Source organism: Malus sylvestris, chromosome 15 (genome assembly GCF_916048215.2).
Source record: "Malus sylvestris chromosome 15, drMalSylv7.2, whole genome shotgun sequence".
Classification (NCBI taxonomy): Eukaryota; Viridiplantae; Streptophyta; class Magnoliopsida; order Rosales; family Rosaceae; genus Malus; species Malus sylvestris.
The window spans coordinates 118,063-144,055 of NC_062274.1; the positions used below are offsets into that span (position 1 = coordinate 118,063).

Sequence of the window (25,993 nt, forward strand, 5' to 3'; positions counted from 1 at the left end):
TAAAAGAAAGAAAAGAAAGAAATAATAATGAAAACCCAAACCATAGAAAAGAAAACAAGAAAAAGAGAAAAAAGAGATCGTCAACTACCAATGCCATGGCTCATCTCCTTCCTCTCTCCTCTCCCTTATCCATCACTCTCTGCTTCTTTGCGTGGTTACAAGCTTTCTTGGTCGTCCATGGCAATAGTAATCTCACCCACCCTTCTACTCTCACCCCCATCAACAGCGATCTCTATCACTCCAGGTAACCTCTACTTTTTTTATCAAACATTTATTTCTTTACTGTTTTCCAATCGTTTTGCACTAACCTTGTATTTTGCCTGATTAATCTCATCAGGCTTCTACGGACTTCTGCTGAATTGATAGTTACTGATTCATTTATTTTTGTTTAAATCTTGTGATGGGCTTTCTGTTTCTTTCTGTAATTTCTTGTTTCCCGACTCTATGGTTGGTTAGGTTGGTCAGAAATTGTAGCGAATCTTGGCTATTCCCTCCCTCACCTTTCAATTATTTGCCTTACTCGATGATGTGAACTTGTTATGAATTCCTCAGGCAATTTAATTTTAACCGCGAAAACATCATCTACAATTAATGTATAACATCAAAGTTTTCCTTTTTATTGGTCTGCAGTGAGGATTTGATGGAAGAAATTAAAGCTCTCGTCTTTCGGCACCCAGACGAGCTCACTGTAGGTTTCCTTTGCCTTCTATCATTTTTTTCCCCTTGAAATTCATTTCATGTTCTAATACTTTGATGCGAATGACAGTTGGATACAATTAAATCTCAAAACAAGGGCTACTCTGCTGAGATCGCAATAGTTACCTATAGTCAGAGAAGGCAAGAGACTGATGACCAGCCAAAATTTCGAATCCTTCTTGTAAGGTTTTTTTCATGTATTTTTATAAGCTTGATTTGTTCTGACTATATTTTGCATAGCGGGCTGGCTGTTTATAGTCATAGATAATCTCAGATTGGTAATGGCTGGTGTTTTTGACAGATGATTCCTTGTCTTCCAGAGTTTTGGGCAGCATGGAAGGGAGCTTATTACATCCGAGCTTGCATTGCGAATCCTATCAATCTTGAGTAAAGAACAGTTTCTACCCAACCTTGACCCAGCCTCCTTAGACAGTACCCTTGACAAGCTCTTGATAAAGGTGACATCTTTGTAATGTGCTGCAATTCTTAGCTATTTCTTTGGAGATACTTTATGAAGTTGGTATTTTTTGTGTTCTGATATCTAATTTTATATTAGGTGGTTCCAATGGAAAACTTAAATGGCCGTAAACTTGTTGAAGCAGGAGACCTCTGTGAGAGGAGAAATGGTAAAGCAATTGGTTTTCTGGGATCTAAAATATATACGCACCCACACATGCATGCACGCACACACAGACAACATTATAAATTGAATTCTCTGTCAATCAAATGCTCCCCTTTTATATGAAAGAACACTAAAAAAGGTCGTACCCAATGCACAAGGCTTCCGCTTTAAGCAGGGTCTGGGAGAGGTGAATGTCGGCTAGCCTTACCCCCATTTATGGAGAGGCTGCTCCCAAGTCTCGAACCCGAGACCTACCACTCATGGGCGAAGGCATTTGCCATCGCACCAAGTGAAATAAAACAATCCAAGGGATTAGCGCTAATCCCTGGCAACGGCCCCAAAAATTTGATGCGAAATATATAAGCACACAAATTAAACCCTCTTTTTATCAATTGTAGCAAAGAATGTAAGTAGGGATCGTTCTAGGCCGGGGATTAGAAGGGATTGCTAAATCACTTGAAAACTGACTCAAAACGTAAAAACAAAGTTTAAAACACTAAACTAGACTCAAAGAATGCAAAACTAAACTCTAAAACACTAAAACAAACCAAAAGACTCAAAACAGCCCAGAAACACTCAAAACTGCCTTAAAAACACTTTCTGGGCAGTTTTGAACACAAAACACAATTTGAACGAAAATAGGTTATAACTTGACTCAAGACACTTAAAAACACAAACTAAATTGATTTCTAGCTACTTTAACACTTTAAAATAAATGGGGAATTGGTTTTGACGAAAATTGAAAACAAACAGAAACTTTGTAAACTAAACAAATTTTAAAACGAATTTGGTTAAAGTGAATGGATGGAAAGCTAGCTAAGGGGTTCTTCTCCACACATGTCACACTTGCATACAAAACGATTTCCAATTGCTTCTCAATAAACCATGAATTCCCAACGCTCCAGATTAACCGTGAATTGCACTAATTAACCCTCAGATTTTCCTAAAGTTATCGAATTGGATGAATTGCATACGACAACCCAAAGCATTCCTCACAAGTTCCCTGCATGAATTGCATAACAAAGATACAAGCAAAGATCATTAAGTTTTATGAAAATCATAAGCATTGGCGAGTCACTTGTTACTAAACTTATGCCAAGAATTTACTTAACACGATTGTGATCAACAATCTTTACTACTTTTGAATATAAGTTCGTAACGATTAGGTGAAATTCCCTTATATCCTAGCATCAAACTTATGCATGAAAATTAAGCGTGCACTCTCAACCAACACACACAAATCAATTTTAATTCATATAGATAAGTAAATTGAATTCACAACTTATGAAACGCAATTAGAAGTAATCAAATCATATAGCAAGCATAAACATGATTTCGAATCCCCCCCTAGCCAAGGGGTGAATGAGAGTATATATAGGCACTTAAAACCCTAGGGTAATCAGATATGGACTTGGATAACCCAAATCCACAAGGAAAAAGGCTTAGAAATCAGAATTAAAAGGGGAAAAGGTCCAATAGTTGCGGCAGCAAAGGGAAACAATGGATAAGGCTTCTAGAAAGCCTTGCAAGGCAAGGAAAATAGATCTTCTTGCTGAAATTGGTGCGGCACTCCTCTAGGATAAGGCTAAGGTGTCCTAAAGTGTTTAGGACTCCTCTTTGTAGCTGAAACCTTTGCACATTAGGAATAGGGAAACTTGTCTTGATCAATCCTTCTTCTTTTTGGATTCCTTTTCCTTCTTTGACTTGGAATACTTCTTTGTTGCTGAAACTCAAGGCCAATTAGGTTTAACTTTCCTACTTCAAGTAGGAAACCTTGTTTGAGTAGGAATCTTCATTCTTCTAGGAATCCATCTTTAACTAGGAATCCTTCGTCGATTAGGAATCCTTCTTCATGTAAGCACTTTCCTATTTCAACTAGGAAAGAACACTAATAAGAGATATTTTCATGGATAGCATGGCAATAGTAAAATGCCCCAGTGTGTGTGGTAATTCTTCAAGATTTTATGTCTGTATGTGTGCATGAATCCTTGATTTATTTATCACATCTTATAAGGATTGCTAAATGCTTAAATTTGCATACTGGACAGGGAGGGGAGTTGATCTCAACCGTAATTGGAGCGTAGATTGGGGCAAAAAAGAGAAGGTTAATCATACTTTACTGCATTATCTTTTAATTGTATTGATTAAGATGTCTTCTTCAGATGGATGTTCTTTAAGATTATAAAGCACTGCACTTAATATATAACCCACCGTTAGATGATGTAGTTTCAGTTATTGTTTCCTGCTTCCTCTCCTCAACTTCAGTATTCAACTGTCATTCCATTTCTTCTTTTTTGTGCTTAAGACTATTCTTTTGCTTTTATTTGGTTTTTCTATCCCAGGATTATGATCCATATGAGGAAAATCCTGGAACTGCTCCTTTCAGCGAGCCTGAAACTCAGATAATACGGAAAGTTGCCGTGTCATTTGATCCACACATCTGGATTAATATACACTCTGGGATGGAGGTAGGTCACATAAACTTTCAATTAGTATTCCCTCATGTTGACTCCGAAGTCATATCAACCATTTTTGAAGTTAACGATTAATGCAATTCTATTTTACCAAATGCAATATCACCCTATGATTCGCCACTTTATACTGTTTTATCTTCTTTTTTTTCCAATTACCATTGAAGTGTCACAGAGATTCTCAATTTTACGTTTCATTTCAACTTAGGGTGGTTGTGTACTCTGCATATGACACATTTCTTACAGATTCGGGTTTGTTCAGGCTCTATTTATGCCGTACGACCATAAGAACACAACCCCAGATGGAGTTTCCTCCCACCAGATGAAGTCATTGCTTGAAGAACTCAACCAACTGCACTGCCAAAAGCGTTGCATGGTTGGGTCTGGTGGAGGTTCTGTTGGGTTAGTATTACTCGCAGTCGTTATTGTATTGTTCAGTTGATTGTTACTATTGTTATCTGAAATTTTAAGATCAGCCTCTATACTTTTGTAACCATCTTTTGTGGTGGTAGCTGGACTGCAAGGCTAAGCCCCTGCTGGGTCTGAAATTTTAAGTGGTTTATTTGGATCAATAAACTTTACCACCACCCCTCCCCCCATATCTCTCCTCAAATTGTGAGCCAAAGTTTGTAGGTTTCGATGCTTACCCTTTTAAAATGGTTATTATATGTTTTTTCATCAAGTTTTATTTCTAGGTACCTGGCACATGGGACAGCAACTGATTTTATGTTCGACATTGTAAGGGTGCCAATGGCTTTCACCTTTGAGGTTTGTCAAGTTATTTTTCATTTTTTCCAATTCAAATTTCTGATCAAAAAGCAACTTGGACCTATACAAATTTGCATCGTTTTTGTTGTGACTCAGATATATGGAGATGGAGCAGCCTCATCAAGAGATTGCTTCAAAATGTTCAATCCCACTGACTTCGTTACCTTCAATGTATGTCAGTTTTTTGGTCATCTTTTAAGTTTCAGCATGTATAGAGGCAACAGTCAATGAAAACAGTGTAAATCTTTTTCCTTTCAGAGAGTTCTCAATGAATGGTCTGCTGCATTTTTCACAATTTTTAAATTGGGGCCAGACCAGCTTGGTGAAAATTATTCAAAGGCTTCTGTGCCCACCTTATTAGACAAGTGGGTATCCATAGATGAGTATCTTGAAGGTTATTTAGTCGAGAGGAGTAGTAGATATGGAAAGAAGATGGAGGTGCTTGAACTAGGAATGCAGGAGATAAGAACATATTTCAGGCTCTTCTTGTTATCGTCTGTTCTGTTAATGTTCATGTTCTGTTCCAGAATTTCAAAAAGCAAGTGTGCTAGACCAATTGTTTCTGCTATTGCAATCTGATATTGAGAAACAAGTCCGTGTTAGAGGCTTCGTGCTGCACTGTATTGATCGACATGTTGTTCCGCACATTTCCTCCACTTCTCCATTGATTTTCAATACCGATTGTGAAACACCATGAGCAGCAAGAAGTTGAGGTCCATAATTTGAAGTTGATTTTTTTATTTCAAGTTCCTAGTTGTCATGGGAAAAAGGAGAAGCAAAAATAAGAAATATCATAGGGGGGTGGGGGGTGCATGCCAAATTTTTTAGAAAGGATGTCTCTTTAAGTTAAAATTTTTAATTTTTTACACACGATACGAACAATTGTTAAGCCCATGGAGTGTAATTGTTTATCTGTAATACTCAAAATATTCTTTTAATTTAAGTGATCATTTATTTGCTTGGATTGAATGTATGCTTGCATTTTACTCGAATCTCTGAACAATTAATCGTTGTTCTTGATCAAACCTTTGAATAACCAAGAGTTGATGTCACCACCGGTCTAACGCCTAACATATGCACATTCGTTTGCATACTTGCTTTTGAAATATGAACAAAAACACATACAATTTAGTTTTATAATTACATTTACTTTATGATGAAAAACAATCGGACAAATTTTTACAAGATACAAGAAATGAATCACATTTTATCTGGTGCAGCGGTGCTTGTGGAAAACAATTACAACCTAAAATTTGAGTGAGGTGATGGTGATGGGGGTGTATTTCTTCAGCTGTTCTTGTGTTTGTCACTAGGGTGTGCTGTGCTCGCTGTCATTGTTCCCAAACTCTGGAACACAATTGCCCTTGATGTTGGATACTCTTGCACGATGGTCAGTGCGAATCATCGTTCCTGCAAAATGATCAGACTGTCGAAGATGGTGATTTACAGCCATTGGAGTCTGGAGATCCTGGCATGTGTGAAACTTATGACTAGCATAAAGATCAACCGGTTTGGCCTTAATCTTCATATCATACCTCACTTGACCAAACATAGCAGGTGAACACATTTAACTGTGGCTGGATGACTCAAATCATGTCATTTAGGATCTGAGTGTTTGTTTCATGTATTTCAGCGCAGACCGTAACATAGCCCTAGCTTTCCTATCTGGAGTGCAACCAGACATAATCATTTCTTCATACACTGCTGGAACCTGAAACGAAAAACATGCAACTTGTACATTCGAATGAAACTTTTAAGCTGAAGGCCTGGCTGTTATGCATGCAATGACGATGCAAGGGTTATCTATGATAATATATGAAATTCATACCTTATAAAATTTATCAACACGGATAAGGGTTTTCATAAGTGTAGTATACGTAACTACATCTGGTTTCAGGTCCTGCAGTTACAAAGAAACAAGATCAATTGTTGTACCAATCTGTGCAGTAACAGTAATTATGACAACATTAGAAATAACTTACATTTTCCTTCATGTACTGCAACACAGAAAAGGCCTCAGTATCCCTTCTATCTTCACCAAATGCATTGATTAACGAATTGAAAGCCAAGGGACTGGGTTTTAATCCATCTGCTCTCATTACCTTAAACACGTTCAGTGCTTACTCCGACAAACCCTGTCAAACATTCATATGGAAGATCAAATGGATGCTCAACCATCACACTCACGGTAAGAATCTTATCCAATTCACTATCAAGGATCCAAACACAAAGATAAAACTGGTAGTCTGAAGTAAGAAGAATAGCCTTCTGGTTGATAGCTATCTAAAGCTTCAGCAACAACAACAACAACAACAAAGCCTTTTCCCACTAAGTGGGGTCGGCTATATGAATCCTAGAACGCCATTGCGCTCGATTTTGTGTCATGTCCTCCGTTAGATCCAAGTACTCTAAGTCTTTTCTTAGAGTCTCTTCCAAAGTTTTCCTAGGTCTTCCTCTACCCCTTCGGCCCTGAACCTCTGTCCCGTAGTCACATCTTCGAACCGGAGCGTCAGACGGCCTTCTTTGCACATGTCCAAATCACCGGAGCCGATTTTCTCTCATCTTTCCTACAATTTCGGCTACTCCTACTTTACCTCGGATATCCTCATTCCCAATCTTATCCTTTCTCATGTGCCCACACATCCCACGAAGCATCCTCATCTCCGCTACACCCATTTTGTGTACGTGTTGATGCTTCACCACCCAACATTCTGTGCCATACAACATCGCTGGCCTTATTGCCGTCCTATAAAATTTTCCCTTGAGCTTCAGTGGCCTACGACGGTCACACAACACGCCGGATGCACTCTTTCCATCCAGCTCGTATTCTATGGTTGAGATCTCCATCTAATTCTCCGTTCTCTTGCAAGATAGATCCTAGGTAGCGAAAACGGTCGCTTTTTGTGATCTTCGCTAGATTGCTCCGGTCATTAGTGTGGATAAGTATATAAATGGATAGAGATAGGAAAGCAAACACAAGATGTACGTGGTTCACCCAGATTGGCTACGCCCACGGAATAGAAGAGTTCTCATTAATTGTGAAGGGTTTACACAAGTACATAGGTTCAAGCTCTCCTTTAGTGAGTACAAGTGAATGATTTAGTACAAATGACATTAGGAAATATTGTGGGAGAATGATCTCGTAATCACGAAACTTCTAAGTATCGGAGTGTGGTGTCGTCTTGACTTGCCTTATCTGTCTCATAGGTAGATGTGGCATCTTCTCTGGAAGTACTCTTCCTCCATCCAGGGGTGGTATCTTTAACTGGTGGAGATGCACAAGGTAATGTATCAATTTCACTTGAAGCTTACTTGTAGTTTCAGGCTTGGTCAAGCGCGATACAAACCATGTAGTAGGAGTCCCCCAAGTCGCCGAGCTAGGGGGTCTGCTGAAAGAGGTGACAGACAAGGTAAGCAATCAGAGCTCCGACTGATTGTTCACCTTCTCCCCATCTTGCAGCAGCATGAAGGATAAAGAGAAGAAAAATGAGAAGAGATGATATGAGATACTTTTGCTTTTGAAGAAGTAACGTTCCACAGGCTTATTCTTGAACTGAGCTGGAGGGTTTTTTGGTTTCCTCCAGAGTATAAGGCCGACTGAAGAATTTGAGGGTCAAAACAAGTCCATCAAATCTAGAGTACGTTCCACCCTGCTGATATGGGATACTTTTGCTTTTGACAGAGTAATGGATGTATCGGCACGTGTGCTGTTACGCTTGTCTCCACATGCTTCCTTGTATCCTTCGCACTTGCCCTATCTGTTCCTCAAGCAGATGCGGAATCTTCCCTGGAAACATAAGATGTTGAAGATGAGTACTCGAGAGCAATGCCAGGTAAGTAATCAGGTAAGGGGTTCCAGGCAGTCAGTTCCTGGCTGGAAGCTTGATTCCAAGTGCTGACTGATTGCTCTCTTTCTCCTTGTCTTGCAGGTAAAAACAAGGCCAAAAGAAAAGACAGGGAAAAAGCATGATATGGGATACTCTTGCTTTTAACCCTGATGATATGAGATATTCTTGCTCTAGTATAGCTTGTTTGCAGAGGTATTATCGGGGGGAAAGAAAGCTGAATATTTCGAAAGGCTTCGTTGGGAGTGCCCTCTCAGATATGATGAAGGGTTGAGCATTTTTGCAAGTCTGCCTGTCCGTTGGGGATGGAGGTCGACATATATAGGAGTCTCCCTAACAAGTAGTAATGCTATTCCTTTACCCTGCTTGGTCATAGCACAGTAGTGGGAGCTGCCAGTTTCACATGTTTTAACTCTGTCAGAGCACTTTGAAAAAGTGGTCTGTGGTATATGGCTCTCGAGATTCGGAGAACGATGCCTCTTCGATTTTTGAGAAAGCAATCATGCTGGGGGTCTGACTCTCGAGATTCGGAGAGCAGTGTCTCTTCGATTTTTGAGGAAGTAATCATGTTGGGAGTCTGGCTCTCGAGATTCGGAGGGCGGTGCCTCTTCGATTTTGGAGCAAGCAATCTTGTTGGGAGTGTTGTCTCGAATGTGAGTAAAGGTTGGGCATGTTTGCTAGTCTACCTTGCCACGAAGCACAAAGGTTGACACACAGGGACTTTCCAATTATCCAGCAATGGTACTGTTCCTTTACCCTCTCTTCGATTTTGAGAAAGTAGTCATGTTGGGAGTCTGGCTCTTTAGATTCAGAGGACGGTGCCTCTTCGATTTTGGAGCAAGTAATCTTGTTGGGAGTGTTTTCTCGAATGTGAGTAAAGGTTGGGCATGTTTGCTAGTCTACCTTGCCACGAAGCACAGAGGTTGACACACAGGGACTTTCCAATTATCCAGCAGTGGTACTGTTCCTTTACCCTTGTGGGTAATAATATGGTAACTAGACCTTCAAAATTTATGTGTCTAAACTTTGTTAGTGCTGTTTCTTTGCTATTCTTTTACCTTTCTTGGTCAGAGCGATGTAGTGGGAGCTGCAAGCTTCACGTGCTCAACTTTGGCAGAGAACTTTGGCAAAGTTATCTGTGGTACCCATGAGTTATTGTTGCGTGTGGGAAGTGAGTGATTGAACAGTAAGATTCATGTGCTTTCTACTTCACCAGAAGTCTTCGACAGAATGCCCATAATTTCTGCAAAGCTGAGTGTGTGTGTGACAGGTGCTGACAAGGCTAGAAAAGTAGGTGCCTCTTTGATTTCTGAGATCGGCCCTCGTGGTCTATGAGCAGCCCAGCTTTTGAGAAAGCGAGCGCCTCTTCGATTGATTCGGAGAACGATGCCTCATCGATTTTTGAGAAAGCAATCATGCTGGGGGTCTGGCTCTCGAGATTCGGGGAGCAGTGTCTCTTCGATTTTTGAGAAAGTAATCATGTTGGGAGTCTGGCTCTCGAGATTCGGAGAGCGGTGCCTCTTTGATTTTGGAGCAAGCAATCTTGTTGGGAGTGTTTTCTCGAATGTGAGTAAAGGTTGGGCATGTTTGCTAGTCTACCTTGCCACGAAGCACAGAGGTTGACACACAGGGACTTTCCAATTATCCAGCAATGGTACTGTTCCTTTACCCTCTCTTCGATTTTTAAGAAAATAGTCATGTTGGGAGTCTGGCTCTTTAGATTCGGAGGACGGTGCATCTTCGATTTTGGAGCAAGCAATCTTATTGGGAGTGTTTTCTCGAATGTGAGTAAAGGTTGGGCATGTTTGCTAGTCTACCTTGCCACGAAGCACAGAGGTTGACACACAGGGACTTTCCAATTATCCAGCAGTGGTACTGTTCCTTTACCCTTGTGGGTAATAATATGGTAGCTAGACCTTCAAAATTTATGGGTCTAAACTTTGTTAGTGCTGTTTCTTTGCTATTCTTTTACCCTTCTTGGTCAGAGCGATGTAGTGGGAGCTGCAAGCTTCACGTGCTCAACTTTGGCAGAGAACTTTGGCAAAGTTATCTGTGGTACCCATGAGCTATTGTTGCGTGTGGGAAATGGGTGATTGAACAGTAAGATTCATGTGTTTTCTACTTCCCCAGAAGTCTTTGACAGAATGCCCATAATTTCCGCAAAGCTGAGTGTGCGTGTGACAGGTGCTGACAAGGTTGGAAAAGTAGGTGCCTCTTCGATTTCTGAGATCGGCCCTCGTGGTCTCTGGGGAGCCCAGCTTTTGAGAAAGCGAGCGCCTCTTCGATTTCTGAGATCGGCCTTCGTGGTCTTTGAGCAGCCCAACTTTTGAGAAAGCAAACACCTCTTCGATTTCTGAGATCAACCCTCGTGATCTCTAAGTAGCCCAACTTTTGAGAAAGCAAACGCCTCTTCGATTTCTGAGCAGGCGCCTCTTCGATTTCTGAAGCTCCGTCGAGTGCAGATTTTTATAGGGGCTGGCATTAAGTTCCAAAGCACACTTGAATCTCCACCAGTAGAAGCTTCATTCTTGCACTTCTAAGATCTTGATTTGTCCGACCTCTTCTCTCTTCAACACCTTTGAAAATGTCTGGCCCCTCCGACCGTCGTTTTGACTTGAACCTTGTTGAAGAGGCAGCCCCGCCTTCTCCAGACAACATATGGCACCCATCCTTCGTCTCCCCTACTGGTCCTCTTACCGTTGGGGATTCCGTGATGAAGAATGATATGACCGCTGCGGTGGTGGCCAGAAACCTTCTCACTCCCAAAGATAACAGACTACTTTCCAAACGGTCTGATGAGTTAGCTGTTAAGGATTCGCTGGCTCTCAGTGTTCAGTGTGCAGGTTCTGTGTCTAATATGGCCCAACGCCTATTTGCTCGAACCCGCCAAGTTGAATCATTGGCGGCTGAAGTGATGAGTCTCAAACAGGAGATTAGAGGGCTCAAGCATGAGAATAAACAGTTGCACCGGCTCGCACATGACTATGCTACAAACATGAAGAGGAAGCTTGACCAGATGAAGGAAACTGATGGTCAGGTTTTACTTGATCATCAGAGATTTGTGGGTTTGTTCCAAAGGCATTTATTGCCTTCGTCTTCTGGGGCTGTACCGCGTAATGAAGCTCCAAATGATCAACCTCTGATGCCTCCTCCTTCTAGGGTTCTGTCCAGTACTGAGGCTCCAAATGATCCCCCTCCGGTGCCTTCTCTTTCTGGGGCTCTACCGACTGCTGAGACTTCTCCTAAGCAACCTTTGTGAAGGCTCCCTCTTGTGTGTTTATTTTGACTCATGTATATGTACATATTTGTAGCTTATCGGGAATATCAATAAATAAGCTTTCCTTCATTTCAACGTATTGTGTTAAATACACCAAAGCCTTCTTCGCTAAGTTCTTTGAATTTTCTTTTGTTGAAGCTTGTATGTTGAAGCTTGTATGTTGAAGCTTTCTGAGTGGAGCATGTAGGTTGGGGTAGTGTTCCCTTAATTTCCCGAGTGAGGAAAACTTCTCGGTTGGAGACTTGGAAAATCCAAGTCACTGAGTGGGATCGGCTATATGAATCTTAGAACGCCATTGTGCTCGATCCTGTGTCATGTCCTTCGTTAGATCCAAGTACTCTAAGTCTTTTCTTAGAGTCTCTTCCAAAGTTTTCCTAGGTCTTCCTCTACCCCTTCGGCCCTGAACCTCTGTCCCATAGTCGCATCTTCTAATCGGAGCGTCAGTAGGCCTTCTTTGCACATGTCCAAACCACCGTAACCGATTTTCTCTCATCTTTCCTTCAATTTCGGCTACTCCTACTTTACTCCGGATATCCTCATTCCTAATCTTATCCTTTCTCGTGTGCCCACACATCCAACGAAGCATCCTCATCTCCGCTACACCCATTTTGTGTACGTGTTGATGTTTCACCGCCCAACATTCTGTGCCATACAGCATCGCCGGCCTTATTGCCGTCCTATAAAATTTTCCCTTGAGCTTCAGTGGCATACGGCGGTCACACAACACGCCGGATGCACTCTTCCACTTCATCCATCCAGCTTGTATTCTATGGTTGAGATCTCCATCTAATTCTCCGTTCTTTTGCAAGATAGATCCTAGGTAACGAAAACGGTCGCTCTTTGGTATTTCTTGATCTCCGATCCTCACCCCTAACTCGTTTTGGCCTCCATTTGCACTGAACTTGCACTCCATATATTCTGTCTTTGATCGGCTTAGGCGAAGACCTTTAGATTCCAACACTTCTCTCCAAAGGTTAAGCTTTGCATTTACCCCTTCCTGAGTTTCATCTATCAACACTATATCGTCTGCGAAAAGCATACACCAAGGAATATCATCTTGAATATGTCCTGTTAACTCATCCATTACCAACGCAAAAAGGTAAGGACTTAAGGATGAGCCTTGATGTAATCCTACAGTTATGGGAAAGCTTTCGGTTTGTCCTTCATGAGTTCTTACGGCAGTCTTTGCTCCTTCATACATATCCTTTATAGCTTGGATATATGCTACTCGTACTCCTTTCTTCTCTAAAATCCTCCAAAGAATGTCTCTTGGGACCCTATCATACGCTTTTTCCAAATCTATAAAGACCATGTGTAAATCCTTTTTCCCATCTCTATATCTTTCCATCAATCTTCGTAAGAGATAGATTGCCTCCATGGTTGAGCGCCCTGGCATGAACCCGAATTGGTTGTCCGAAACCCGTGTCTCTTGCCTCAATCTATGCTCAATGACTCTCTCCCAGAGCTTCATTGTATGACTCATTAGCTTAATACCCCTATAGTTCATGCAATTTTGTACGTCACCCTTATTCTTGTAGATAGGCACCAAAGTGCTCGTTCGCCACTCATTTGGCATCTTCTTCGTTTTCAAAATCCTATTGAAAAGGTCAGTGAGCCATGTTATACCTGTCTCTCCCAAAAGTTTCCACACTTCGATTGGTATATCGTCTGGGCCTATTGCTTTTTTATGTTTCATCTTCTTCAAAGCTACAACCACTTCTTCCTTCCGGATTCGACGATAAAAAGAGTAGTTTCTACACTCTTCTGAGTTACTCAACTCCCCTAAAGAATCACTCATTTCATGTCCTTCATTGAAAAGATTATGAAAATAACCTCTCCATCTGTCTTTAACCGCGTTCTCTGTAGCAAGAACCTTTCCATCCTCATCCTTGATGCACCTCACTTGGTTTAGGTCCCTTGTCTTCTTTTCCCTTGCTCTAGATAGTTTATAGATATCCAACTCTCCTTCTTTGGTATCTAGTCGTTTATACATATCGTCGTAAGCCGCTAACTTAGCTTCTCTGACAGCTTTCTTCGCCTCTTGCTTCGCTTTTCTATACCTTTCACCATTTTCATCGGTCCTCTCCTTGTATAAGGCTTTACAACATTCCTTCTTAGCCTTCACCTTTGTTTGTACCTCCTCATTCCACCACCAAGATTCCTTTTGGTGTGGGGCAAAGCCCTTGGACTCTCCTAATACCTCTTTTGCTACTTTTCGGATACAACTAGCCATGGAATCCCACATTTGGCTAGCTTCCCCCTCTCTATCCCACACACATTGGGTGATTACCTTCTCTTTGAAAATGACTTGTTTTTCTTCTTTTAGATTCCACCATCTAGTCCTTGGGCACTTCCAAGTATTGTTCTTTTGTCTTACTCTTTTGATATGTACATCCATCACCAACAAGCGATGTTGATTAGCCACGCTCTCTCCTGGTATAACTTTGCAATCCTTACAAGTTATACGATCCCCTTTCCTCATTAGAAGAAAATCTATTTGTGTTTTTGACGACCCACTCTTGTAGGTGATCACATGTTCTTCTCTCTTCTTAAAGAAGGTGTTGGCTAAGAAGAGATCATATGCCATTGCAAAATCCAAGATAGCTTCCCCATCCTCGTTTCTCTCCCCAAAACCATGGCCACCATGAAAACCTCCATAGTTGCCTGTCTCCCTGCCCACGTGTCCATTTAAATCTCCTCCTATAAATAACTTCTCCGTCTGAGCAATTCCTTGCACCAAGTCTCCAAGATCTTCCCAAAATTTCTCCTTCGAACTCGTATCCAACCCTACTTGAGGTGCGTACGCACTAATCACATTGATAAGTTCTTGTCCTATTACAATCTTGATTGCCATGATTCTATCTCCTACCCTCTTGACATCTACAACATCTTGTACCAAGGTCTTGTCCACGATGATGCCAACACCGTTTCTCGTTCTATTTGTGCCCGAATACCAAAGTTTAAACCCTGAGTTTTCTAGATCCTTTGCCTTACTACCAACCCACTTAGTTTCTTGTAGGCACATAATATTTATCCTTCTCCTCACCATAACTTCCACTACTTCCATAGATTTTCCCGTTAAGGTTCCTATATTCCACGTTCCTAAACGCATTTTGCTCTCTTGAACTCTACCCTTCTGTCCTAGCTTCTTCACCCTCCCCTGTCTAATAGGATCAAAGTACTTCTTTTGTGTGTCCCGGGTAAAGTTGATAGGAGCATATGCTCCCAAACAACTTTGAGTGGAGTCGTTCGAAAAGAAGTTTCTATGGCCCCCTTGCTCATTTAACACTGCATCCGGGTGCCGATGGAGATACAGCGACCCTTGCTCACTTATCACTGTGCTCGGGCCACACAGCGCGCCACTTACGGGTGACGCCCTAGCTTTAGCGCGATTTTGTTCTGGATTCATTTTCATAAGGATTCGACGTGATCATGGAGTGCCGGCTGTCGACTACCTGACGCCCTCCCCCTCCTCCTTTTGATAAGACAACTTACTCTTTGTGCATAGGCATTAATTAAGGCATTGTACATTGTCGGGGATGGTTTCATGCCTGCAGACTTCATAACCTCCAAACACTCTATTGCATCAGTAAATCTACCCGACTTTCCATAAATGTCAACCAATGTGGTATACGTAACTATGTTGGGCAGTAAACCCTGAGCCTGCATCTTCCCCAACAAGCCTTTCACATCATCCCACCTTTGCTGCTCCCCAAAGGAATTGATCATGATGTTATAGGTGGTGGCGCAAGGGGCACACCCACTTTGCTGCATTTCCTCAAACAGCTCCTCCGCCCTTACATGGTGGCTTGACTTGCAATAACAATCTATAAGCGTATTCCAGGTGACGGTGTCCGGGTCGATTCCCTCAGATAGCATCCTTTCAAAGGTAGCCATAGCATTATCAAGACAATTGGACTTTCCACAAGTGTCAATCATGACATTGTAAAAATGCCTATCGGGTCTTACTCCACTGCTCTTCATCTCCCTCAAAACTTGGAACGACTTTTGCCACTCCCCTCTATCGCGGTAGCTGGCTAAAATCCTGCTGAAAACATAAGAATTGGTCTGCACATTGCCAGCTTCCATCTCTTTCAACACAATTCTTGCGCTTTCCCACCTGCCAGCATTTGCATAGGCATCGATGAGCAGGCTGTAAGTGTGCTCATCGGGGGAAATGCCGCTCTTCTCCATCTGGGACACGATGGATTCGGCATCTTTCAGTTGACCTGCCTTTACATAGCCTTTGAGGAGGGCATTGTAGGCCCTGGTCCTGGGTTGCAGTCCTCCTTCTCTCATTTCCTCGAAGATAGCTTCGGCTTCTACTACCCTGCCGGAATTCCCTAAGGATGAGATGACAGCAACCAGAGTGGCGGTTTTGGGGTTCAAGCCAGTGGCCTGGACCATGGCCAGAAGGTGCATAGCCTGGGAGGGCTCGCCGGCTTTAGCAAAACCAGCAATGATGTCGTTGAAGAGCTGGTCATCAATCTCAATGCTCTCGGACTCGATCTCCCTGTAGAGCTTGAGCATGATTGGAGAATCAATCTTGTTGGAGCGGGTGAGGGACTGAATGATCAAGCTGTAGTAGACAAAGTCGGAGCCGTAACCGTCCTGGTGCATGCGGGACATCAAATGGAGGGCCTTCTCGAGGTCGCCGTTGCGAGCACAGGCGCCGATGAGGGCATTGTAGGCGAGGGGAGTGAGGGATTGGCGCTGGGAGAGCAAGAAGGCCTCGAAGAGCTTCTCGGAGCGGCCGAGGGCGTGGATGAGGATGGAGTAGAAGAGTTCATAGGAGAAGCAGAGGTTGTGCTTTTGGAGCCACGAAACGACGGCGTAGGCAAGTCCAATGGAGGAGGAGGAGGAGGAGGCGCAGAGGGATTTGAGGAGAGAGTGCCAGAGTGGGGCGGGGACAGCGCCGTAGGACTGGGCCAGCTGGAACTCCGTCGGGTCGAGTGAGGTTGGGGAGGAGGAGGAGGAGGAGGCAGAATCATCATCGGATGACATGGAGTTGGCGAGGAAGGTGAGGAGGGGACCGAAGTCGTGGGCGGAAGCCGCAGCTTGGTCGTCTCCAAGGCGTCGTGTCGAGTTTGAGGTTGAGGTTGGGGTTGAATGAATCGTAGTTGAGGAAGATGGATTTGGGGGCAGATGGGGTTCGGATGAATTGGTAACGGCAGCGGCTGCGGTGGCGGACAGAGGCCAGACATGGTGGTGGTGGCGGATGAGTATGGACGAAGTAAATTGAATGGAAGGGAAGCAAGTCGAACCTGGCAGTGGCACTGGCAGAAGCATCATCTTTACAATACCTTTGAATTTGATTGATTCAACTTACAAGTGAGAGAGCTGAGTTGAGCATCTACCTCCTCCGGCGGCTCCTCCTCCTCCTCTCCTCCACCAGAGCAGTTGGTGGTGTTGCAGTTACGGATGGCTGTTAAGCGGCGACAACCCCACGCAACTAATTGCTCAACTGGGTATAATTACTGGTATTCTATTGAGTATTTTATCGGTTTGATTTGTTTCTGGGGATAGTTTTGGTGGAGGGAAAGGCCAATCCGAGGGCCTATCTTGGGTGTTGCGGGACATGACGTACCATCCACATAAACCTTAGAGCTACCACGTAACCTTTTCAGATCGAATGTAGAACCACCTGATTGGAAGCTAAGAGGATCCTTAAAGAAATTTAAAGATGTCAAATTTCAATATGATAGTTGATTGGCAGTTTAATATATTATTAATATTTTTTTTTACTCGATGTGTCAAAATTTATTGTTTTAATTACATTTTTTTAAACAAAATTAATAAAAGTTGAGTTATTGTTAGTTTAAAAATAATAAAATAATACTTAAATATGCTAGCATTTAAGGTAAGACAAGAGGAATACTTTTAAGGATTGAGACTTCCTTCCTTGCTAGCCACCGACACCGGCACCGACTACGGTTTCTCCGCTGCAACAATCCCCATGGGGGGTTCACGAGCATCACTTCCTCCGAACTAAGCAGCATCACCTCCCTCCACAAAACTTGAGGATAATTTTCTTTCTTTTGTGGAAACTTTTCCAAATGGCTATGCAACTGTTGTGTAGTTGTAATATATATAGGCTAAATTGGATTAATGATCTTCGTGATGATAAAGTAATCGGAGGATAGCTCCCGTAGTAAAAAAATTCCGATTTAAACTCTTTGTGATAAAAACCGTTATGATTCAAGTCTAAAATTTAACATTTCTGTACTCTTCTCCGTAAACATTCCCACCCCTCCCACCGTGGCTTTTTTCTAGATAGCTTATCACCCACTTGGGTTCTACCTCTGCCCGCCTGCTTCTCTGCATCCCATCTCTCTCTCTCATTTTTCTCTCCAGACTTCCGGCTTGCCTCCTCCTCTCTCTCTATTCAGCTTCATTTTGTTGTTTTTATTATAGATAAGTCGATAGTGTTCATCAAAGGTAGAGGCCAAAACAGACCCATACTTGGCGGTACAAAACAATCAAACCCCAAACAAAGATTACGTGCAATCCTTTACAAGGAGACCCAAGATGAAATTAGGGGATTTAACTAAAAAGGCCTTAAGCCTAAGGGTTTTAAAATAAAAACAAAATAAATTAAACAAAAAAGGGTTTGAAAGGTATTGGGCTTGAAAGCCCAGCCCAATAATTTTGGGTTTAAAATAAATAAATAGAAACAAAATAAAATAAAAGGGGTTGGGTTGGGTTTAAGCACGGCCCAAAGGGCCTGGTTCGAATGGGTTTAGGCCCGAAGGCCTTGGTTTCTTGGTCTTGCCGGAGAAGAAGGCCGGAATTCGGCCGAAACTTCCCTAACTTTAAACGCTCATAACTTTGTCAATATTTAACAAAATCAAGTGATTCACAAACGGAAATTATAGCCCTCGAAGCGACGAAGAGAATGGTACCTCACACGACATCTAACTCGCTGTGGTTTGGCCGGAAAACGCCTCGAAAGCCACTGAGGTCGTCGGAAACTGGGTAAGATTCAAATGAGTATAACTTCTTCAATATTCAACGAAATTGAGTGAAACAAAAAAAGAAAGTTGTAGTTCTCAGTGAGACAAAGAGATTAATACCTTGCACGTCGGCCAACTCGCCGTGGTTTGGCCGGAAATTGTCTCGAATGTCGCCGGAGTCGTCGGGGGAGACTTGGGTGTTCTATGGGTGTTCCGGAGCTTCGCCGAGACAGGGGAGAGAGAGAAGAAAGTTCCAGAGGTGATGGTGGTGTCATAGCTAGGTGGTTATGGTGGTGGGTATGTGAGTGCGTTAGTGTGGGTGTGTGCTCATGGGAGGACGAGAAGGAGAGAGACGAGGGGGAGAGAGCTCGGGTGAGAGGAAGAGAGAGTTACGGTAGAGGTGAGGTAGAAGAGAGAACTGAGAGAGGAGAGTGGGAGACCGGAAAACACAAAAATAAACCAAGGTGGGTCCCATGGGCTCACCAATTAAGGAATAAAACCATTTTTAAATAAAAATAGGGTTGGGGTGTTTCAATTTAGACCTGAATCCTAACACAGTTTACCACGAGATTTTAAATCCAAAATTTTTCATTATGGGAGCTATCATCCGATTAGCCTATGTATATATATTTCTTTGGTTTTTGAGATAAACGTAGGAATAGGACTGCCAATGGGAGCGCAATGACTCCATTGCCGAGGCCCAAGGGAGCTCCAGCAGCTTGAATTCAACGCAGCAACGATGGAGATGGTAATTGATCTTCACAACTAACAAGTTTACTGTTGTCTCTAGTCTGTCTAACAGGATTAACATTTCTAATTTCTTTGAAATGAAACTCTAGTAAGTCAATGAAACTCTAATTTCTTTAATATTGATTTTGGTTTAGCACATACATTAATGGCATAGATTTGACGGATCTTTGTTTCACTAATCAATGTCAGGGACCCGGATGAGGAACAGAGTTGCCTTCTGCCTACAGCACCTGTCTATGGTGTTTTGATGGCAACAGAAAGAGGACTAGGGTTTAAAGAAACAAAAGCAAGGAAGTGAGGATCATGCTCTAATATAGCAATGTCTTGCTCATCTAGATAAATCCAGGCTTCAACCCCATCCCCCGACCTTGTATCCATTAAAACCACCATATTCATGTACACAGGCTCATCTGCACCCCTCTTTCCTCCAACACATGACACCCACGACGGCTTTCCCCACCCAAAATCAACTTCATAAAGACCAAAATTGCACCAGCTGCTAAACCCTATACAATCCAGGCTCTGTCCATCAGCTGCATCTGCACTTGTGCGAGACAAAGTCTCTCTTATCTCCTTGAAAGGCTCACAGAATTTGGTGAGCCCTCTAGTCCCATCTCCTTGTAGGCTTTGTACAAAATCACCATCAAGTTTGCTTATTGCTTCCCTCACATGCTTCGCCAACCTACCCAACTCATGATCACGATCATCATCAACATGAGCTAAGTTGTCCTCCTTTTGATAATTATCTTCAGTACTGCATTGTGACAGTGCGGCTGCCATGGACAGAAAATTTCCCATAGTGTATTCGGAAAATGGTGGCACAGCTCTTCGACGCAAATTCACAGCGTGTGTTATCAGAGTTGTGCTTCGGTTCTGAACAATATTACGTTCGGTCTTCAAGTTAAAGGCAGCCATAATGTGCTTCCAGATGAGTGCCGTGACAACCTCCACACGCGTTGGATTTGGCACCGTTGAGCTGGCTGCTTTTCTCTTGAGTGTGGCCAGAGCAGGAGCATCAAATACAATTCTCCTTGTAACACAGTTTCCCACTTTCAGGAAGCGGTAGTACAAAGCCATCATAGTCGCTTCTCTTGGGTATGCATCATTTTGGGGAAACAAAGATGGTGCATCAAACTTACCCTTGGTATAAATATAATGAGGAGTGTTAGGAGTCGCTATGTAGCGAAATGTTGCAGCGGCCCAAGCTTTGAAGAAGGCGCTCAAAGCGGTTCCATCAACAACCATATGTGAGACAAAGGCACCCAGAACGAAACCGCCGCATGCAAAGTTGGTGATTTGCATCATAGCTACATGAGCTCCGGGAGCTGCTTCGTGCCAACTAGCCTCACCGGGAAGGAACTGACTGATGAATGAGAGATCAGGATGGTTGAGAAACTGGGAGAGATTGGAGTCAACTTCGGCCTCTATGTAACGAGCCCGCTCGTCATTGCAATCAATAGAAAGACTATCTCTAATTCTACCGGCAAGTGGGTGAAAGTGAGTCAAGGTTTCTGAGAGGGATTGCTTTAGCAGTTGGGACCTCATTGGAGTAGTAATATTAATATTAATGGGGTGAATGGAGGACGAGGGGTTAAAGAAGAGGATCATGGGTACATAGATGGAGGGAATGAACTGGTCTAAAAGGGAGAGCTTGTGGGTTCTCAGGTGTTGGGGTGTTGGGGAAGAGGGTTTGATGCACTCATCGGAAATTATCTTGACTTGCATCTTGGACGTCGACATCTTGATTAGCTCAATTAGCTAGGTAGGTGATAGATGATTCAGTTCCTGATGACTGATGATATTATATACGTAACACTAGCTAGCCAGCTGAGCTAGTGATTTCTTCTATTAATGGTTAAGGATTTCAACATCAGATTTCATCATCCGTTTGGATCCTCTTTTAGGATTTTCTCTACTAGGACTAGGATGTGTTGTGCTCGACTTTAATATTCTATTGATTGCTAACGATTTTATGATTAATCCGGATTCTGTGCTAGGATTTCCAATTTCCTCTACTAAGATGTGCTAAGTCTATTAATTAATTATTAAGATTTTCATGTCCTTAACCAACAAAAGTAACAAATCACTTTGCTAAAAAAAAAAAAAAAGATTACATGACTACTGTAACAAAAAAAGGAATGAGGATCCTCTTTGTGAGAATCTTGGAGATCCTTAAATCATGTCCGTTTATCGTACATCATACGGTTAGTTTTAGTTATATTTAATTTTAAATCAAAATATTTAAAATAGTTTCTAACCGTACGATGTACGATAAACGTACATGATTTGAAGATTCTCAGAATCCTCACAAAGAGGAACCGGAAATGATACCCATTCCAAAAAAGGAAAAGGATTTCACGGTCCCTTCGGAGACATAAGATAAAAATTATTGACTAACAAATGACGATCAAAAGAATAGAGACCGAAAGAATTTGGGAAAAGAAAAACTAATGAAAAGAACTTGAAAATTTTGAGTTTTAACGATAATGACAAAATAAATGGTAAAATGAATAATACCAAGATTGACTTTTTAGTATAAAAATATGATTTTATCATTAAAGTAAACAGTACCAGAAATTTTTCGTTAAAACTCTCTAAAAAAATGATAAAAGAAATAGTACGTCAAAGAAAAGAAAAAAAAGAGAGAGCGCAGGCTTGGGCTTCTTTATCGGGCCATTTGGATTGGATCACTCGGTTCGCAGTTGAGACTCTTTGTTGCTAGAAAAAAAAGAAGAGAGTTTTAACGAAACACTCATGGTACTGTTTATTTTAAAGAAAAATCATATTTTTAATCTAAAAAATCACTTATAATACTATTCACTTACAACATCTTTTTGTCATTTTGATTAAAACTCAAAGTTTTCAAACATTTTTCGTTAGTTTTTCTAAAAAAGAATCGTTATTTGGAGTTTCATGCTAAAAGTAAAAGATCCCGGGCCGCCTCCTAATTCATCTATCTAATTTTTTTTTTCTCTCCTTCCATTCCTGCTCGCATCTCATTGGAACCCTCAGTTTCGTCCACATTCTAAGGAACACATACCATTAGCTCAACTAGGACCACCAGCATTCTAGATCCCCTCTCATTAACTTTCACGCCTATTTTGTAATTCTTTCCGGAGTAATTAAACATTTTCTCCTGGAGGCAATTCAGCGAGCTTCGGAGGAGTCCCAAGTACTCGTTCCATATCAAAACGAACTTCGATATTGCAAATGCTGTATCCAACAACCATCAGCCATACAGCAGCTTCGCAAATTCCGGTGCAGTTGTCTCTGTTACACTTGTCTGTACCAACACATACCAGTTGTTTAACACGGTTACTTCCAGTTTGTGAACTTGATAAGAACATGTGAGATTGCTATCCCTAAATTTAAGAGTGATATTGATATGAGATGGCTCCACTTCAACTTATAGATCCATTTATTTTTATTTTTATTTTTATTTTTATTTTTATTTTTTTGGAAAATACTTCCATTACAGGAAGGATTGCCCGAAACTTAAACCGCAAGTTAAAGACAGCTCATTCCAGAGGCAAACCTTCATTTGGCGAGGATCAGAAACAGCCAAAAGCCGCTTGATGAATGTATTCATCGCAACCACAACATCGTCTCCAGCACTGCTGGTCAGTTCCTTCAAATTTGAAGACATTTAACCAAGAGTCACAGAGAGATTTATGGACCTTTATAAATAAATCTACTAATTTCAGAAGCAATAATGACTAACTATGATTGTTTTTCTCGTTTGAAAAAATCACAGTAGTACAATTCACATTAGATAGCTACAATATGTTGTGGATGATGGCGCAGCCAACTAGTAAGATCTTTTCAACCTAAAAATTTACCTCAGACAATAACAGTTATAAATTAATAATAGTAGTGTGGGTCTTGAGATGTTCTAACAAAAAGCACTTAGAATTTAGTCACAAGCCTACCATGCTCAGCTGCCAGCCACGAACCTAAACATTTAGCCAACCGAAAGTAGTTGGGATAAGCAGAGGGGATGTTGTTGACCTTTAAATTTTGGGGTTCAAGAGACTTGAGATATTCCAACAATTCATTTTGTCCGCCCGAGGATTTCCTACCAACTTGGTTATTTAGTTCCTCAATCTCTGCTTCAAGTAACTCAATGTACTTCTTAGCATCTATTCTCTCAGGGCCAGAAACATTATTCCACCTAATAACTTCACCTGCCACGTTCTTCTGTGTACCAGGTGCATAATCTGGTGCATCCTGTAACAGTCACTGGGCCCATTTAAAGTTTGTACAGCGGAACCTCTCAAAAACTAAAATAGAAAGATTGAAAAAAGTCCTTTAAACGACTATGAAAAATGTATCAGAAACATCTGAATAGTGAATGTCACAAACTCTGCATATTACTAAGGAGAAGCAGGAGTTTGCATGTTAATAACGCAGGGGTCAGATGATTGAACTTGCCATCAGGGCCTAATCTCAGTGCCATCAGAAAAACACAATAACAAATAAATGGTAAGCCAAAGCCTTCAAAAACAAGTTATGGTTTTTCTTCGGTAAATGGTAATGTAGTAAACGGTTTCCTCAATGGCCAAAAGGATGAGTATGGTTCATAGATAGAACTTGAAAAAAAAATGAGAAAAATATAAAATGAGAAAAATATTACCTTCTTGTCTTGCACTTCAGGAAGAGCAGCTGAATGCTCTAAACCTTGCTGAAGTTCCAACCTGTACTGTGCATTCTGAAACATAAATCCAGTCATCATGATACTGTACAAGAGTTGTGCAAGATTTTCTGCGACCTGAGATGGAAGTCAACCAATCCCACTAAGTACATAAATTCCTTAAATGCAACAACTAAGAAAACATGCACATGAAATTTGCATCAGTTTAAATCAGTCAGCCACCCAAATTCCAACATAAGGAACCCATCAGATAAGATGTTACTATACTCAAGCTGCTATGGTGACGAAAAGAAAGAATAATAGTTATAGACTTACGGTGGTGAGTGTCACTGCAAAAAATTGTGGGGGTAATGTTCCAATCATATTTGTCACTGCTTGGCGCATTGCACCAACAACCTACTTGAGTAAGCGTGAAAAGTGTTGTCAATTCAGTGAGAAGGCATGGAAATTGCATAAGTAGTAGTAATAAACCCTCATTGACATTAAGATGGTATGCACTAATGGCAACATATAAAATACCTGCTGGGGTGCCCTTTTTACAAACAGCTCCATGAATTCTGGCTGCACATTTTTTACATACTCCAACAGAATTTCTCTCCTGCTCTTTGGCTGTCGAGTTGAAGAAAGTATCCAGCAAGTAGTTCAGTCAATGATATGAGCTAGCTAGTAAAACAATCATATATGTGTTTCAACTAAATATTTGGCGAAATGAAGCACGACGCGTTGATTCAAAGCTCTAGTTTGCGGGTATTGTTACCATCTGAGCAATATCATCATCCATAATCCATATCATTTGTTCCAGTAACATACAACACTCAAATACACTATAATTACGATTTATAACTGGCTAGTAAACGACAACTAGACTAGCATAACATTAACAAAGGAGAGTAAAATTGAGATGGTACCAGAGTGGTGGCGTTGCGAGGGTTGGAATCGGCAGAGGCCTTGGGAGTGTCGCTCTTTGAGGCCTCTGTTTTTCGTGGGAAGCTGACCGAGAAGGAAGAACACGGCCCAGCCCGACACTGTGCGGCAGAAGAGGAGGAAGAAGAAGACGACGACGACGACGACGGCAGAGAAAATTTGGGTAAGATGAAAGAGGGCTTGACCGTCAACGAAAACATGATTTGGTTAGCCTGCCCTTTTCCTCCTAAAACTCCAAAAAGTTAGAATTCAATTAAGTCGAAATCCCCTAATATCCCTGCTGCTGGTGCACCTGTACCTCTACTCTAGCACTGTTCTTACCATCGACACCAGCAGACACGACCAGTGGGTGAGACTTGAGACTTCACAGTGCCCCGCTGGGATGAGGAGCCGAGGCCTTTGCACGTGTGCTTTAAACGTGCGTATAATATACTCCATTGAAAGTACCATGCGGCGGCTACACTATTGGTTACTCCTTCACTTTTTTTACTCTATAAAATCACTTTTGATACTATCTATTTACAATATTTTTTTGTCATTTGGGTTAAAATTCAAAATTTTCAAGCTATTTTTATTAATTTTCCTTAATATTTAGTTAACTTCGTATTAACCCGAACAAAAAACACAAAAAATAACGCATGTTTGCTCACCATCATCATCCACCGTTGGTAATGTTACTACCATATTTATTATTATTTAATGAATTTAAATTTTGATATTCCGTTTTCGTTACCTAGGATCTATCTTGCAAAAGAACGGAGAATTAGATGGAGATCTCAACCATAGAATACAAGCTGGATGGATGAAGTGGAAGAGTGCATCTGGCGTGTTGTGTGATCGTCGTATGCCACTGAAGCTCAAGAGAAAATTTTATAGGACGGCAATAAGGCCGGCGATGCTGTATGGCACAGAATGTTGGGCGGTGAAGCATCAACACGTACACAAAATGGGTGTAGCGGAGATGAGGATGCTTCGTTGGATGTGTGGGCACACGAGAAAGGATAAGATTAGGAATGAGGATATCCGGGATAAAGTA

General features: G+C 41.7%; 3 protein-coding genes across 5 annotated transcripts; 1 reads left to right on the forward strand and 2 right to left on the reverse strand.

The window, feature by feature from the left end:
* Positions 1-9: 9 nt before the first annotated feature.
* Positions 10-5,516, forward strand: LOC126602370 (metallocarboxypeptidase A-like protein MCYG_01475). The gene is made up of 11 exons (XM_050269217.1): positions 10-244; positions 631-688; positions 767-877; positions 1,017-1,154; positions 1,253-1,322; positions 3,367-3,422; positions 3,661-3,786; positions 4,052-4,191; positions 4,485-4,557; positions 4,654-4,728; positions 4,816-5,516. Exons 1-11 carry the CDS (start codon positions 96-98, stop codon positions 5,134-5,136), a joined length of 1,317 nt encoding a protein of 438 aa, XP_050125174.1. The 5' UTR covers positions 10-95; the 3' UTR covers positions 5,137-5,516.
* Positions 5,517-19,616: 14,100 nt separating this feature from the next.
* LOC126605648 (stemmadenine O-acetyltransferase-like) lies at positions 19,617-20,927 on the reverse strand. The gene has a single exon (XM_050273057.1). The coding sequence runs from the start codon at positions 20,925-20,927 to the stop codon at positions 19,617-19,619; it is 1,311 nt and encodes a 436-aa protein (XP_050129014.1).
* Positions 20,928-22,143: 1,216 nt separating this feature from the next.
* Positions 22,144-25,352, reverse strand: LOC126605827 (uncharacterized). Of its 3 annotated transcripts, none has more exons than XM_050273276.1 (7): positions 24,942-25,352; positions 24,553-24,642; positions 24,349-24,429; positions 24,016-24,150; positions 23,391-23,609; positions 22,918-23,010; positions 22,144-22,665 (listed from the first exon to the last, which is right to left on the reverse strand). In XM_050273276.1, exons 1-7 carry the CDS (start codon positions 25,155-25,157, stop codon positions 22,612-22,614), a joined length of 888 nt encoding a protein of 295 aa, XP_050129233.1. In that variant the 5' UTR covers positions 25,158-25,352; the 3' UTR covers positions 22,144-22,611. The 3 variants fall into 3 exon arrangements, with proteins under 3 accessions (XP_050129233.1, XP_050129234.1, XP_050129232.1); XM_050273277.1 differs by having other exon boundaries at positions 22,519-22,665; positions 23,312-23,609; positions 24,016-24,090; XM_050273275.1 differs by having other exon boundaries at positions 22,519-22,665; positions 23,312-23,609; positions 24,942-25,351.
* Positions 25,353-25,993: the final 641 nt, after the last annotated feature.